Source organism: Periplaneta americana, chromosome 15 (genome assembly GCF_040183065.1).
Source record: "Periplaneta americana isolate PAMFEO1 chromosome 15, P.americana_PAMFEO1_priV1, whole genome shotgun sequence".
In the NCBI taxonomy this organism is placed as follows: Eukaryota; Metazoa; Arthropoda; class Insecta; order Blattodea; family Blattidae; genus Periplaneta; species Periplaneta americana.
Genome location: NC_091131.1, coordinates 30,354,383 through 30,372,864, shown reverse-complemented (window position 1 = coordinate 30,372,864; position 18,482 = coordinate 30,354,383). Strand labels below are relative to the sequence as shown.

At 34.6% G+C, this 18,482-nt stretch overlaps 1 protein-coding gene across 1 annotated transcript; it reads right to left on the bottom strand.

The window, feature by feature from the left end:
• Positions 1-202: 202 nt before the first annotated feature.
• On the bottom strand, positions 203-15,734 carry LOC138714753 (facilitated trehalose transporter Tret1-2 homolog). The gene is made up of 6 exons (XM_069846861.1): positions 15,494-15,734; positions 13,581-13,710; positions 11,818-12,035; positions 8,546-9,222; positions 3,580-3,739; positions 203-664 (listed from the first exon to the last, which is right to left on the bottom strand). The coding sequence occupies exons 1-6, from the start codon at positions 15,506-15,508 to the stop codon at positions 311-313; spliced, it is 1,554 nt and encodes a 517-aa protein (XP_069702962.1). The 5' UTR covers positions 15,509-15,734; the 3' UTR covers positions 203-310.
• Positions 15,735-18,482: the final 2,748 nt, after the last annotated feature.

Below are 18,482 nucleotides of genomic sequence, written 5' to 3'. Positions count from 1 at the left end.
TAGCGTCCTCGTGTGCTTTCTGCGATCGCCAACGAAAGAGCTAAAATGGCGGGCGATTATATTAAGTATTTATCGAGCCTTAGGAAATGCATAACGTCATCATCAGCGAATCATAAGACGCACACGTTTAAATGTAGCCGACCTGCAACGTGATTGGCTGCCGGAAATAAGCGCGACGGGACTATTTTTTTATAACAAAACATTGAGTTGAGCAATAATTTTATTTGTTCTTGCAACATTCTGATTTTATGACTGAGAAAATTGTCATTATTACGTAATATATCACAAATGTTTAATTTATACCTAATCTTCACTTTTCACTTGTATCCTTAGAACAAAACTTGAACTGACACACTCCTGGCCTCGAAAATTCGTCACTTATTTCTTCCAGGCTCTTTTTAAAAGTTTCTGGCAAGAAGAAAAATATGAAGATTGAAGCAATAAAACAAATGAATCCGAATAGAAAGAAAACTCCTTCTGATGAGTTTTCAGGGTCACCACCTGTGAAAGCGTCTGACGTTGCGGGAAATAACTTCACAGCTACAAAGATGAACACGTAAGCTAGACAAGTAGAAAAACCGCCTGCAAAGTCCTTTATTCTGACTGGAAACAGCTCTCCGATCATGGCCCAAGGCAGGGTATTGAATCCAAAGGCAGACACTCCCTGCAAGAAAATGTATAGCGTTGAGTGCTTTCTGTGATAAAACTTAAAGAAGCATAGCATCTAATCCAAATGTAAACACTCCTGTGAAAAGCTAAAACTAAAACAAAATAATATTGAACTTGTGTTTAAGCACTATCTGTAATAAAACAAAATAAGACGCAGTGTAGAGGCCAAATGTAGGAGCTCGGAGATAAAATAAAATAAGGCTTAACTTTGAATTCGAATTTAGACAAGCAATACATGATATTGAATCTAGATTTAGGCACTACGTGTGATTAAACAAAGCAAGGCAAATATACCGCTCGCCTATTTATTAGAATGCGTTTGAGTCTAAAGAAAACAGAAAAACAGTACAACGTGGTTCGTTATTGTGGCGAGAGTTCAAGCCCCCGCATACCGGTAAGGCATCATGTAACAAACACGTTCACGTCTGAGTACTAGGTGACCATTTTGTATGTGGAACATAAATAGCGGCGCTGCGATCTTACCTTGTTACTCTGTAGGAAAAAAGAAAGACATAGTCTATGACTAGAATAAGAGAGCGATCGGACTTAACAGCGGCGCGCTGTGTAGTATAAGCAACTGCTGTTTTACAAACAGAATGGTCGGGTAATATTTCTGAGAAAGTAAATACTGTATTATTGAACACCTTGAAAAAGGCGGAAATATTAAGGATATTCCTGAAGAGTTTAAGGTAATATTCATTCATTCATTCTTGTTATTGTATTTTATAGATAGATATATTGAGAAAATAAAATTAATTTGTATTAACGTTTTATCAGATTCATTATAAACGAATTAACATTTCAGTATGATCGATTTTTTACTGTTCATAATATTCCTTAACTTTCATGATGTACGTAAACATGATGCTTGCCGATTGCAGGAGACTTGCTCTGCGTGTTATATCTAATTATGGCTTTCTGCTATATCAGTGTAAATGAATCCAAATTTAGACGCTACCTGTGATCAAATAAATCAAGACACAGAGTGTTAAACTTACAAACTTTATTATTTCAATGTACCGAAGTACATACGATATTTCCATGCAGATATTCTGCGTCATCATGCGATGAAAGAGTAATGGAACGGAGAAAAATTCCCTCCGGCGCCGGGATTTGAACCCGGGTTTTCAGCTCTACGTGCTGATGCTTTATCCACTAAGCCACACCGGATACAACCCCGACGCCGGACAGAATTGTCTCTGATTGAGTTCCAACTCTTGGGTTCCCTCTACGTCATAGATGTCTATGAACATATGACCGAAGTCCACACATGTGCTGAGGTGCACTCGTTATGAGTGACTAGTTGGCTTAGTGGATAAAGCATCAGCACGTAGAGCTTGAAAACCCGGGTTCAAATCCCGGCGCCGGAGGGAATTTTTCTCCGTTCCATTACTCTTTCATCGTATGATGACGCAGAATATCTGCATGGAAATATCGTATGTACTTCGGTACATTGAAATAATATATGATATGCGTAAATCACGAAGTGATTTAAGACGGCGCTTATTCCGTCGGATCCCGGCCAACTAGTCACTCATAACGAGTGCACCTCAGCACATGTGTGGACTTCGGTCCTATGTTCATAGACATCTATGACGTAGTGCAGAGGGCGGCCACTAGAAGGAACCCAAGAGTTGGAACTCAATCAGAGACAATTCTGCCCGGCGTCGGGGTTGTATCCGGTGTGGCTTAGTGGATAAAGCATCAGCACGTAGAGCTGAAAACCCGGGTTCAAATCCCGGCGCCGGAGGGAATTTTTCTCCGTTCCATTACTCTTTCATCGTATTACAAACTTTAGTTTTAACAATTCCGTCGCTTTCCAAGCTGTTGCTTTGGTTACACCTGCCTGTTGAGTTTACTTTCTTAACGATTTCGTGGAAGATTGTTCTAGTATATAGCCTATGTCACAGAGTTTTTCTTTAATTAGAACGTGATTTATGAACCTTATATTTGATTATAAATGAATTAGTTTATCTCACTCTTTTAATTAAATTCTGGACTGTTGAATCAGATGGTTGGTTGCTGAACGCCGGAATATTTCCCTAGAAACACAGCATGACACTTTTATAAAAATTTGCTGTTCTAATGTGAACTAGACTGGACTGCACTGACTGCAAGTCAGCTGTATACTAAAGGTCTAATTTTGACCTCCCTTCAGCCTGTGTTATCTGTGAACACTGCGCAACACACAACTTTCCGACGCTGGATCTAGGGGAAATGTTTCCTCGGCAGTCTCTAACAGTAAATGATCGAGGACATTTTTTTACTTAAGCGAAACCTGTTTGCTGACGAACGTTCTGTATAAGGCCCGTTCTTAAATTTGTATGTAAATACTATAATATGATCGTACAAGACATATTTTTGAAACTGAATATACACATATCCATATGATAGTACAAGGCACAGTGTTGAATCTAAGTATATAACTCTCTCGTGTGCTTATTAGGAGTAATATTCAGTATATTTTACACTGTGTACAGTAGACCTACTTATAAGAATTGAATTTATCAAACGGTAACAAAAACGCCGATCTAGCATAACCTACTGATGTTAAAAAAACGGAGTTTAGATTAAAATTAGACCTTTTAAGCATAAGAATGTTGTTCACTGAACATAATCTTATTATAAATTAAATATAGGGGAGAGTCGGGTAGTATCGGACATCGGGTAATATCGGACAGTGCGTTTCTTTCATCTACCACCATATGGTAGTACCTGAATGACATGGTTACGTTTCTCTATGCGACATCACAGAAACGTAACAATGTCAATCAGGTACTATCATCGTGTGGTAGATGAAAGAAACTCACTGTCCGATATTACCCGATGTCTGATACTACCCGACTCTCTCCTTATGTAGGTCTAAGGTCTACTTACAGTTGTTAATAGTGAAAATACTTTCCTACTTACTATGTAAATCAATATCAAGATGAGTGGTATCCACGATAGGTCAGGAGACTGAGTTTCATCGTACTGGTATGCTCGAATAATTCGCAGATAAAGGCCAATTCCAACCATTGTTAGTGTCATCATAATTCCACAAATCATCGACATTGTGCGTCGACCAAATCTGAAATGAAGTTCCGTGCGCTCAGTTCACTAGCGTTAGCATAATGAATACAAATTGAATTAACTATCAATTAATACATAGTAAATACACTGCTCAAAAAATTAGCGGAATATTATTTTAATTTTGTATTATAGAGCCTTCAAATAGACTTTCATCCGTGAGTGTGCGGTCATGCGTGGCGGCTGGAAGCACAGAATAGGATATTCACAGTCCCTTAAGTCAAGCGCATTGCTTGCTCATGTAAATTATAGGATAATACAATAACCTTTGTAAAGAGGATGTTGGGAATGATGTCCTTGTGACGCTACACATTTCTTATACCATTTAAGAAAATGTATGTTAACACGCGCATTAGTTCTTCTTCTGAAATTGCTGCAATATCCCTTCTTATATCATTTTACAATTCTCTCAAAGTATGCGGGTTATTCAGATACAATTTATTTTATTTATTTATAAATTTCCCCATAAATAGAAACCGCATACGGTATTATAAGAATATAGACTGTAATATCTCGAAATTAATTTTTCTAATAGCCACGTACCACTTTATTTGTTCAGGAATTGCTGCAATACGATAAAGTGAATAGAGTAAATTTTTGCAATTGGGTATTGGATAATGTTTAATAATGACTCTATTGATCCACATTTAATTTTTTTCACGGATGGAGCATGGTTTTATTTACATGGTCATGTAGCAGAACGGAACAATAGATACTGGAGTGCAGTAAAACGTCCTCTAATGATGTACTTACTTACTTACTGGCTTTTAAGGAACCCGGATGTTCACTGCCGCCCTCACATAAGCCCGCCATTGGTCCCTATCCTGAGCAAGATTAATCCAGTCTCTATCATCATATCCCACCGCCCTCAAATCCATTTTAATATTATCTTCCCATCTACGTCTCGGCCTTCCCAAAGGTCTTTTCCCCTCTGGCCTCCCAACTAACACTTTATATGCAGTTCTGGATTCGCCCATACGTGCTACATGCCCTTCCCATCTCGAACGTCTGGATTTTATGTTCCTAATTATGTCAGGTGAAGGATATAATGCGTGCAGCTCTGTGTTGTGTAACTTTCTCCATTCTCCTGTAGCTTCATCCCGCTTAGCCCCAAATATTTTCCTAAGAACCTTATTCTCAAAAACCTTCAATCTCTGTTCCTCTCTCAAAGTGAGAGTCCAAGTTTCACAGCCATACAGAACCACCGGTAATATAACTGTTTTATAAATTGTAACTTTCAGATTTTTTGACAGCAGACTAGATAAATCTCTAATCATGTAGGCCAATTATTATTATTATTATTATTATTATTATTATTATTATTATTATTATTATCATCATCATCATTATTATTATTATTATTATTATTATCATTATCATTATTATTATTATCATTATTATTATTATTATTATTATTATTATTATTATTATTATTATTATTATTTTACTTGAAGCAAGTAAAGCTATCGGCTTGTAAGTAAATCCCGAAAAGACGAAGTATATGATTATGTCTCGTGATCAGAATATTGTACGAAATGGAAATATAAAAATTGGAGATTTATCCTTCGAAGAGGTGGAAAAATTCAAATACCTTGGAGCAACAGTAACAAATATAAATGACACTCGGGAGGAAATTAAACGCAGAATAAATATGGGAAATGTGTGTTATTATTCGGTTGAGAAGCTCTTATCATCCATTCTGCTGTCCAAAAATCTGAAAGTTAGAATTTATAAAACAGTTATATTACCGGTTCTTCTGTATGGTTGTGAAACTTGGACTCTCACTCTGAGAGAGGAACATAGGTTAAGGGTGTTTGAGAATAAGGTTCTTAGGAAAATATTTAGGGCTAAGCGAGATGAAGCTACAGAGAATGGAGAAAGTTACACAACACAGAACTGCACGCATTGTATTCTTCACCTAACATAATTAGGAACTTAAAATCCAGACGTTTGAGATGGGCAGGGCATGTAGCACGTATGGGCGAATCCAGAAATGCATATAGAGTGTTAGTTGGGAGACCGGAGGGAAAAAGATCTTTAGGGAGGCCGAGACGTAGATGGGAGGATAATATTAAAATGGATTTGGGGGAGGTGGGGTGTGATGATAGAGACTGGATTAATCTTGCACAGGATAGGGACCGATGGCGGGCTTATGTGAGGGCGGCAATGAACCTTCGTGTTCCTTAAAAGCCATTTGTAAGTAAGTATTATTATTATTATTATTATTATTATTATTATTATTATTATTATTATTATCATTATTATTATTATTGTTATTATTATTATCATTATCATTATTATTATTATTATTATCATCATCGTTATCATTATTATTATTATTATTATTTTTATCATTATTATTATCATTATTATTATTATTATCATTATTATTATTATCATCATTATTATTACTATTATCATCATTATTATTATTATTATCATCATTCTTATTATTATTATTATTATTATTATTATTATTATTATTATTATTATTATTATTATTATTTTACTAACGGGTGCTTGACTGTTCGTCATTCACCCATATGAAGCCAGTCGTGCAGACCAATTTACCGACAAAGTTGTTGTGCAGAGTGCCCCAGAGGAGGCTGGTGCACGCTATACCCGCAATGAGATGAGTTGATGATGGAGATTTCTTGGGATGCCACAGTTTTGATCCCCCGTCTACCCCCGATTTATAACTTGTGTTGGGGAAGCCCGTGGTCCAGGTAATACAGGGGGTTTCTCCGGGTGCTCTGTGGCATCCCAACATCGTCTCATCGCGGGTGTAGCGAAGACCAGCCTCCCATGACACACTCCGGGTAGCGACTCTGTCGGTAACTTGGTCTACAGAATTGGCATCACATGGGTGAATGACAAAAAAAGTCAAGTGCCCGCCACTATTTAAAAAGAATCAAGAATATTCAGGGTAACCGAAATCTGTGTCGCTAATTTTTCAGCAGTATATAATTAACATACTGTATTTGTACTGTCTATTGTAAATGGGGCTTTGCCCTGTTATGGAAATTAATAAACAAATTAATTAAATAGATAAATAAATAAATAGAGTAAATAAATAAATAAATAAATGAGTGAGTGAATAAATGAGTGAGTGAGTGAATAAACAAATGAGTGAGTGAATAAACGAATGAGTGAGTGAATAAACGGGTGAGTGAGTGAATAAATGAGTGAGTGAGTGAATAAACAAATGAGTGAATAAACAAATAAGTGAGTGAATAAACGAATGAGTGAGTGAATAAACGAATGAGTGAGTGAATAAATGAATGAGTGAGTGAATAAATGAGTGAGTGAATAAATAAATGAGTGAGTGAGTGAATAACTAAATGAGTGAGTGAGTGAATAACTAAATGAGTGAGTGAGTGAATAACTAAATGAGTGAATGAGTGAATAAATAAATGAGTGAGTGAATAACTAAATGAGTGAGTGAGTGAATAACTAAATGAGTGAGTGAGTGAATAACTAAATGAGTGAGTGAGTGAATAACTAAATGAGTGAGTGAGTGAATAAATAAATGAGTGAGTGAGTGAGTGAATAACTAAATGAGTGAGTGAGTGAATAACTACATGAGTGAGTGAATAACTAAATGAGTGAGTGAGTGAATAAATAAATGAGTGAGTGAATAAATAAATGAGTGAGTGAATAACTAAATGAGTGAGTGAATAAGTAAATGAGTGAGTGAGTGAATAAATAAATGCGTGAGTGAGTGAATAAATAAATGAGTGAGTGAATAAATAAATGAGTGAGTGAGTGAATAAATAATTGAGTGAGTGAGTGAATAAATAAATGAGTGAGTGAATAAATAAATGAGTGAGTGAATAAATAAAATAGTGAGTGAGTGAATAAATAAATGAGTGAGTGAGTGAATAAATAAATGAATGAGTGAGTGAATTAATAAATGAGTGAATAAATACATGAATGAGTGAATAAATGAGTGAGTAAATAAATGGGTGGGTGGGTGAATAAATAAATGAGTGAATGAATAAATAAATGAGAGTGAATAAATGAGTTAATAAATAAATGAGATTGAATAAATGAGTGAATAAATAAGTGAGTGAGTGAATAAAAATGAGTGAGTGAATAAATAAATGAGTGAGTGAATAAATAAATGAGTGAATGAATAAATAAATAAATAAGTGAATGAATAAATAAATGAATGATTAAATACATGAGTGAGCGAATAAATGAGTGAGTAAATAAATGGGTGGGGGAGTGAATAAATAAATGAGTAAATGTGTGAATAAATAAATGAGTAAATGAGTGAATAAATAAATGAGTGAGTGAGTGAATAAATAAATGATTGAGTGAGTGAATAAATGAGTGAATGAATAAATAAATGAATGAATAAATACATGAGTGAGCGAGTGAATAAATGAGTGAGTAAATAAATGGGTGGGTGAGTGAATAAATAAATGAGTGAGTGAATAAATAAATAAATAAATAAATAAATAAATAAATAAATAAATAAATAAATAAATAAATAAATAAATAAATAAAATAGGTACATGGGTATTGTAACTGAAAATTATAAAAGCTACATATAAATAAGCTATTCCAATCTTTGAATATGAAATATTAAAATTCGTATACAAAAATTAATTATTTTGATGTTAACTAGGATTGTCAGATTTTCTGTTGTTTACAAATGATACTGGCAAGACTTGTGGGGAGTTACGTAATTTTCGTGGCAATATATATTTTTTTTCAAGAGAGAGTTGTGAATGTATAAATAACGATATTGTGAAATCTGAAAATCCTAGATTCATCTCGTAATGACTGAAATGAAACTAACCTGTGGTGAGCCAGATTGAAAACACATCCAGTTACCACTTTAACAGCTCCAAGAATCAGTGCTGCCAGATACGGATCCATGGAGATTCCAGCACTGTTCATGATATCCACGGCGTAATAAATAACAGCGAAAACACCCGAGAAGCTTAGAAAGAGGAAATACACGTTTATGATCACCAACGGCTTCATTATATCCGGCGTCGTCAATGATAACAGAAACTTTATTTTAGAGTCAAATCGATTGGCCCGGCTTTCGTTAGTACCTTTCGAAGCACGCTTAGAAACGACTATTTCTGAAACTTCGGTATTTCGTTCAATAGTAAGGTTCTCCGATGAAAAGTTCTTGTTAACGAAGCTTACTATTGAATCAAACTCTTCTCTTAATGACTCTGGCAATTCTTCGTCACATTTGATATTCCGGAGCCATCTGAAGGAAGCTTCTGCGTCACTTTGTCTGCCTTTTTTCAAGAGCCAACTCGGGCTTTCTTTGATGAAGATCAGAAGCAACGCAATGGACAGGACTGGGAAAATGGTGGAGATTGCTGCAACTGTTCTCCAAGAGTCCTGTATGAGCCATCCCAAGAAGTACACGAAAAGAATACCTATCGATATGGCAGCTGCGGGCCATGTAAGAAGAACTGAACGCAGTTTGGCAGTTGATGTTTCTCCGATATACATCTGGAAAATAAATAATAATAAGTTATGAACGATTCCACGTGTGACTGACTGACATTCACAGTACACTTTTATACTTTAGTAGTAAAAGGTCTGCCTAAATTGTGTGATGGATTGAAATTAGAATGTTTACCGCATAATTTGATAGAAGAGCAATGAAATATAGATCTCCTACAAAAGATCTTCCCGGTTTCGAACACATGTAATTTCCGTTCTATGAATCTGAGGCGCATGAAAATAGCACCAGTGGAAAAAGAAACTCAGAAGTTTTAGTTGTGGCAACATTGTTTTGCTAGTTGGTAATACTGCCTCATAATAGCTCATATAAACCAATTTGTTCATTTCATCCTATCACATCATCGGGGTAATGTAACTCCGCCTTCCAGGCGCCCCAACCTCAGAAGTGGGTTACAATTAAGCCACGGCCAGGAGAGAAGACCAGAATGTCGAAAGACAACCTGGTGGCATTGGATAAAAAAAAACAAATTTGTTCATTGTTGAAGAGAGATGGCTGCTATAGAGGACAGAAAAGCTTGATTTTCATATGAACCGGTTACGTGCAATGGCATTACCGAATAAAGTTTGGTGCAGATCCACACAGGGGCCTACAGTCCGTAAATGGTGCACTGATTTTAAGGCAAGATTCTTCGCAAACGTTTGCGATTTCATCCATGCCGACAATAGTTACTGCAAGCCATAAAACCAGAGGAAAAGTGCTACAAAGAAATTTCTGCATAAGTATGCAGACTTTAATTGAAAACGATTATGAATTTATTCGTTCCGTGATGTTTTCTGACAAAGCCACTTTCCACCTTTCTGGTAAGGTGAACGGACATAACCTCAGATCTGGGGGTCGGAAAATCCGCGTATCTACGTGGAACTTAACTAGGCTTGATGTTTGTCGTGTTACCAAAGGGGGGATGCATTGAACATCTTTAAGGTGAGGAACTAAACTTTTTGATTTTCTCTTTCCATTGGCACTATTTTCATGCACCTCAGATTCATAGAACGTAAATTACATGTGTTCGAAACCGGAAAGGTGTTTCGTAGAAGACCTGTATTAGTGTTTAGGCCTACATATGTTATCCAAATTTTATTAATTTGTTCTAATAAACTTTTCTTCTCCCTTAGTATTCTCAACAAAACCTTCAGAAATACTAAGAAGAACATTCAACATTTTCTCATATCATTTTCGTAGTGCTTCTGTTGCTTTGCTTTATGCTGACCGTCTTGTTTGTGATATAGTTTTTCGAAGAGAATATATATATACCGGGTGTTTTACAATTATAGGTAGAAACTTCAGGGATGACTAGCGAACAATGAAACAAGGCAAATGGTCCTAATAAACTTAAGTCTTGAAACCAATAACTAGATATATCATTACCAACTGAATTCACCTCTTACATTTGCAAGCGTAACAACATTCGGACCTGATTTCTTATATGGCAAACTTAACGGTCGTGCCTACCGCCGTTTTTTGCTATGTGAATTTCTGGAAAAGGAAGCTGCTGTGGTACATGCATGACGGAGCACCGACTCGCTTTCATTTGAACCTTTGTGAGTTCTTATGCACATGCTTCTACAATAGGTGTGCCGGCCGTGGCTTGCCAAAATCATGGCCTCCCACGTCCCCCGATTTGAATACTTTGGATTTTTGGGTATATTTGAAATATTTTATGTATTCCAGCATTGCTTATAGTATGTATACCTATATCAAGTATCTGTAATTCTCAATCTTAATGATTTAACAATCAAAATATATATAAAAAAACAAATTACATAGTGTAACTGTTTTAAATATATATGTTTGTATATTTTGATTGTTAAGTCATTAAGATTGATAATTATAGAAACGTGATATACGTATATAATATGTTAATTGGCTTATCTGAAAAATCAAAATGTATTGTAAATTGCTTATAGTGTTAACGAACTTCAGGAACACATTGTCAGAGGTTGTGAAGGCATTAGATATACGCCAGGAATATTCTAACGTGTACGATTGTCGTTGAGGAAACGTGCTGATGCCAACCTTATCATGAACAATGGTTATAATAAAATTAAACACATGTTATAACACTCCCTTCCTATAGTGCATAATACAGGTTGTTATGTTACTTCAAAGCACCTTTACTGATGATACATAATAAAAGCTCATAGATTTCGGAAAGTCCACACCTGTGGAGTAACGGTCAGCGCGTCTGGCTGCGAAACCAGGTGGCTCGGGTTCGAATATCGGTCGGGGCAAGTTACCTGGTTGAGGTTTTTCCGGGGTTTTCCCTCAACCCAATACGAGCAAATGCTGGGTAACTTTCGGTGCTGGACCCCGGACTCATTTCACCGGCATTATCACCTTCATATCATTCAGACGCTAAGTAACCCAGATGTTGATACAGCGTCGTAAAATAACCCAATAAAATAAAAAAAATAAATAAAAATTTCGGAAATGGCTAATTTCCGGAGCTCTGTTTATTGGGACATTTTGCTTTGTTTCATGACCTTCTACTCATCCCTGTAGTTTGTACTTATAATTGTGAAACATTCTGTGTAATACTTCAGTAGAAATAATCGAGAATGAGGCATTTAAAGTGTCCTTACCAAAGCAGATACACAGCCCATTCCTCCAGCAAAGCCGTTGAGCAAACGTGCAATGTAGAGAATGTAGACCGGAGCTGGGGTGGGCGTTAGGAAGTGAAGAATCCACCCGAACACACACGGGATGTTGACGAGGAGGAGGCCCCATTTGCGTCCAAACATTTCCAGAAGAGGACTAATCGCTAGACAGCCGAATATCGTAGCAATAGAGTTGAGACTGGCTGAAATAAGAAGACATCCAGAGACTGGTTTGCATGTTTAGTTCGTGTAAAAGGATTATGAAATGTGTCTAAGGCTATCAAACAGCATTATCCATTAAAAGACTAAACAAAAACTGAAAATATTTCTTGTTAAAAATTGTAGATAAATTATAAATAAACATGTCTTTATATCTTTGTTACTCTGTAACCATTAATAAATTGACAGTAACTCATCTGTGAGCTTAATCAGAAAGCACTAAGAGTTGCAAGAGAGCTGAGCGAGTTAACATTGAATGAATGAATGAATGAATGAATGAATGAATGAATGAATAAATAAATAAATAAATAAATAAATAAAAATAAATAAATAAATAAATAAATAAATAAATAAATAAATAAATAAATAAGTAAATAAATAAGTAAGTAAATAAATAAGTAAGTAAATAAGTAAGTAAATAAATAAGTAAATAAGTAAATAAATAAATAAGTAAGTAAATAAATAAATAAATAAGTGAATAAATAAATAAATAAGTGAATAAATAAATAAGTGAATAAAGTGAATAAATAAATAAAAATAAAAATAAACGAATGAATAGAAAATGAATAAATGAATAAATAAATACGTAAATAAATGAATGAATGAATGGATGAATGAATGAATGAAAGACTAAATGAATGAATGAATGAATAAATAAATAAATAAATAAATAAATAAATAAATAAATAAATAAATAAATAAATAAATCAATAAGTGAATAAATAAATGAATAAATAGAAAATGAATAAATAAAAAATAAATAGAAATGAATAAATAAAAAAATAAAAATAAACGAAAGAATCGAAAATGAATAAATAAATAAATAAATAGAAAACGAATGAATGACTAAATGAATGAATAAATAAAGAAATAAATAAATAGATAAATATATAAATAAATAAATGAAACCAACAACAAACAAGCAAACACACAAACAGACAAACAGATATATATGTGTATAGAATAAAATGTTATGTTTAACAAAAAAGTAAATTTCATCACCGAATGAACTTTAACTCGAGACTGAAAGAATATGCATCACTTTAAGTACACTGAAAATCTGAATATTAATTTCATGCTCCTGATGGTTGTAGTTTTAAGCTGCAAATTGGTCTTAACGATAGCACTGTCATACCTGGATGGCTCAGTATGATTGTCTTTTATACACTAGATCGTCAACCCACAAAGAGAGCGAAACAAATCGAACATTCGTTAAACCGGACACTGAGGCAACCCGCAAAACGGAAGAGATTTGCATACTACCTATAGCGCCAGGCGTTCAGTAGCAATATATATCTTGTTTTCCTTTTTCCTGATCGGTTGTGTAGGACTCTCTAGTTCATATTTCTTGATGACGAAGCCAATGCATAGCTTCGAAACGTTGCATATTTCTGTTCTGTAGTATGATGCAAGAATGCGAAACGCTTTACCAAGCATGAGAAATTTAATCCTTTTTCAATAACAATACCTACCTTCAGCTCCTCTTTCAAAACTGATTTTAGTTGTCTCAGAAATTGGGTTCAACTTACCAAACCAAGAGGCTTCATCTTGCGACAGTTGGTCAGGTCCATTCATTAATTGAGGAATTGCTACTCCGGAGAAGCCAATGGTCATCCCAGTAGGTATGACGGTAGTGCATGATACGAACGCTACTAGCAGCTGTGAAAAACATTTGACGGTTACAACATACTCTGCATGTTAATATTCGTAGATATAATTGCTTTGTGTATTGAAAACAAAATTTAATATCTTGAAGGACAAAAATAATATCCTTACTTTGATACTAGTGTCCTAAAAACCAAGAAAATACATTATATATATATATATATATATATATATATATATATATATATATATATATATATATACAGGATGATTTACGAGGAAAGGTAAAAAATTTGGGATGTGAATTCTGAAGTCATTCTGAGTGAACTGGAATCCGGTGTGGCTTAGTGGATAAAGCGTCACCACGTAGAGCTGAAAACCCGGGTTCGAGTCCCGGTACCGGAGAGAATTTTTCTCCGCTCCACCCATCCTTCATCATATGATAATGCAGAATTCTAGCACGGAAATATACGTACTTCGGTACATCACAATAATAAGGTATATTACCTTTTTAACAATTAAAAAAAATTAAAGTTAAGTTCTTAAAAATATTACATTCATTTTACTTGATTTGATAGATACTTTTCCAGCTGCATATGCCTTTCTCTGTGTGCCTGCATTATTTGATGCTGCTGGAGTGTGACCTGAATGTGGCGTAGGGTACAACCCATTGATAGTGGTGTGACCTCTGACATAACACTTTTTATTCTTCTCAAAAATAAAGTGAAACAGTTAATACAGTTATTTCCTTGGGTTATGATCACTTTCAATGGAAACTGGTATCTTTTTGTAGTAACCTTGGTGACATCTGAAGTCCTAAAACGGCATGAATCAGTGACTGGTGCCCTTTAAAATCCAACCTTAGTTTTTGAATCCTGGTATTTCATCCTTACATACAACTATTCCATGTCCTTTCAATAACAATAAATAAATCTATGTCTGGAGGTACAAAAATTACAAAAATTTGTATCTTTTGAATGATCAGATGGTTCTCCATGTCTTATAAAGGAGGTATTCCAGAACAATGATAGCATTCTTTTGTATCACACTTTCTGCCCTCTTCTTCTTCTTCTTCTTCTTCTTCTTCTTCTTCTTCTTCTTCTTCTTCTTCTTCTTCTTCTTCTTCAATTCAAGGAATAGGCATATGCCTGTTCCGGCTTCATAGTGTGTCCGACAACGCTTCCTAGGTCTTCCCGGATGTCTTCTCCCACTAGGTCTATAATTCATTCTTCTTGGGATTCTTTCTGGTGTCATTCTATTGACATGTTCTGCCCACTGATTCCTATAATTCTTAATTTTTTTCTAGGGAAAAGATCATCAGTTCTTCCCTTATTTTATCATTTCTAATTTTATCCGATATAGTACACCTCTTGACTGACCTTAGAAACTTAATTTCAGCGGCCTGTAATTTTTTACTGTCAGTTGCAGTCATCGTCCAGGTTTCTAATCCAAATAGCAAAGATGGCACTGCCATTACTTTATATACGCCCTAATTTAATTTGTGTTTCTTTCCTTGCTTTACACTTTCTGTCTCTGCTTCAAAAATTTTTCTAGCAACTTCAGTTGCTTTATAACTGCGTTTTGGTTATGTTTTATAGATAGGCCTACGAGTATTTCAAACTTTGTTTTAACTTTTCTTCCGCTGAAAATTAAACACTCCCATGGCAACAGTCATTAACCTGACTTTGAACTTGATAATCATTGCCTTCTTTAATACTTAATTACAACCGAATAAATCTATTAGGACAAAAAAGAAGTACTTACGAGACAGCATAATTTATAATCAAAGAAAACAATTTCTATCAGAAGTGAATGTCTTAAATTAGTGTAGGTTTACCTGTCGGAACACCATTAAAATGTTCAATGCTTCACTACTGCTTCTGTACTGTTGATGATGATCGTTCCAAAGCACTCACTTCCGTTAAATATGCATAACAAATGAAAATAGTTTTATAAAATATTAAGACTTTACTTCGTACAAAAGTGCGCAAATAAATTAAAATGTAATATAACACTTACAATACATAAGTGGGTAATATAAAGTCATAAAATGTGTTATGTGAACGAAATTAAACGTTTTGTAGGAATTTCAGCTATCTATAATTGAATGCCGCATAAAATGACTATTAAATTATGAAGCAAGATTAACTTTGCTAAGTATGAAGTTTGCTTAGGAAACATGTTTAATACTGCAATAAAACCACTAAGCGAGTGTACTGGAAGCACATAACTTTACTTCTCCTTAGATAATTCCTTGTTCAAAGAAACAATTGAATTCGTCACGCATGAGAGATAAAAGCACGTGTCAGGTTAAGGAAGGCCTAGAGTTGGCTTTATTCTCGTATATACTACAGGAACGAAGAAAGTAATACTTTGAACATGTTTTCAAAAACATGTTATAAAGGATGCTCTAAAGAGTCTGAATTTTTTAAATGTCACCATGCACCTATTTTCCCATTTTTTTTTGTTTCTTCGAGTATAAAAACATACAAAATACAAATACATTTTTTATAAATTAAAAGAACACATTGATGGCTTAAAAATTAATACTCACCACTGAAATTCAACTACAGTACTGTATTAAGCATATAATTTAAAGAAATAAAAACCATTAAATAGTTACTTATAATACAGACGTGGACAAATTATTAACAAAATTGACGATTTTTATGATATTTTGTTTACAAAATTTGACTTTTCAATTTAGACTACAGTTGACAATTTTGGATATTTCCATCATTACAGTAGAGAGAAATATGCAAAAATGTCAACTGTAGTTTAAATTGAGGAGTCAAGTTTTGTAAAAATATATAATAAAAATCTTCAATTTTGCTAATAATTTGTAAATTAGCAAAAATGTCAACTGCATTGAAGAGTCAAATTTTGTAAAAATATAAAACAAAAATCTTCAGTTTTGCTAATAATTTGGAAATATCCAAAATGTCAGCTGTAGTCCAAATTCAAGAATCGAATTTTGTAAAAATACACAATAAAAATCTTCAGTTTTGCTAATAATTTGTAAATATGCGAAAATATCAAATGTAGTCCAAATTGAGGAGTTAAATTTTGAAAAATATACAACACAAATCTTCAATTTTGCTAATAATTTGGAAATACACAAAAATGTCAACTGTAGTCTAAATTGAAGAATCATATTTTGTAAAAATATATAATAAAAATGTTCAATTTTGCTAATAATTTGTCCACGTCTGTAGAAGTTCTAAAGGTTCTCTTTTTTGACACGAGAATAAAGCTTGTGAAACGAGACGAACAAAAAGATAACTTTAGTCCACACCTGTGGAATAACGGTTAGCGCGTTTGGCCGCGAAACCAGGTGGCCCGGATTCGATTCCCGGTTGGGGCAAGTTACCTGGTTAAGGTTTTTTCAGAGGTTTTCCCTCCACCAAATATGAGCAAATGCTGGGTAACTATCGGTGCTGGACCCCGAACTCATTTTACCGGCATTATCACCTTCATCTCATTCAGACGCTAAATAACCAAAGATGTTCATAAAGCCTCGTAAAATAACTTACAAAAAATAAAAGATAACTTTACCGATGTGTTATCATACATTGTTTTTTTCTACGATAGCACAAATTTACATTAAATAAATATTTAAAGTTGGAGAGGGTATAAGATCAGTTCGACATATATTATATTAAGTCAACTGCCATTATACAAGGAGCGCACTCAATTGAGTGACTTGGTGGCCGGGATTCCACAGTAATATGCACTGCTGGGCGAAGTATCTGCGTAAAGATTAATTTTTGGTCCCACAGAATACATCTGTAATGGTAACAATGAGTCAGGTCACAAAGGGAAAAACACTAGAGGAGAGGAATTCGATCCGGAGCTGTGGGTTGCATTTCGGCTCAGTAGCTCAGTGGTTAGAGCACTTGGTACGTAGAATCAAGGACTCGGGTTCGATCCCCGGCGCCGGACCGAATTTTCCTCCACTAATAATCATTGTTACCATAACAGATGTATTCTGTAGGACCAAAAATTAATATTTACGTAGCTTAGAGATAGGCCTACAAGCTTGATATGAACATTCATTTTTTTTTTTTTTACATTTTAATAATAAATGCGATCTCATTTCACTTTAATTACTTCTTTCACTCTCTTACATACTGAATCAATGAGTTTTGCACACATTTCCTTCACTTCTGGGACACGGTACCAGACTTCGATGCCATTCTTGATCGTCATCTTTTTTTATATAGTCACGAAGCTCAATACGTAGGGAATATGCATCCATAGATAATTGCTAACCACTAGGATCGCTACTATCGCCTCATCACAGACTATGCGAAATAGTACCGGCACAGTCTATTGTTCCTATAATCTTTTCGCTGTAAGAAAAATCTTAATGTAAACAATAGCACGTGACTGAAGTGAGGCTTCATTGGCCGCTGTTTGGCGCCATAGATTCTCAGTACGTGTTCCCGCCTACTGTTGTACATTCTGTTTCATGTTAAACATTTCCCGTTACTTATCAAGTGGGCGTAACCTCACAACTATGCATTCATTTGCTTAGGAAACATTTATTTTATAATTATTGTAATTAAAGCTCACATAACTTATTATATACATTTAAGACTTTGTTTTTCACCGCTTTTGAGAGGGTTTCCACTCTTATGTTTAATAACCAAACACACTGAGGATGCAGAAGCCACACTTCAGTACCACGTGCTTACGTGAACAACTACGAACTCAAGTGACGCCAGCTTGTTACAAGAACAGACTACCTCGGTATTACTGTTTGTATTCATCCGCGCTCATAGTACATAACAAAATATAAAAGTAGCTTTTCTTTTACATCTCGT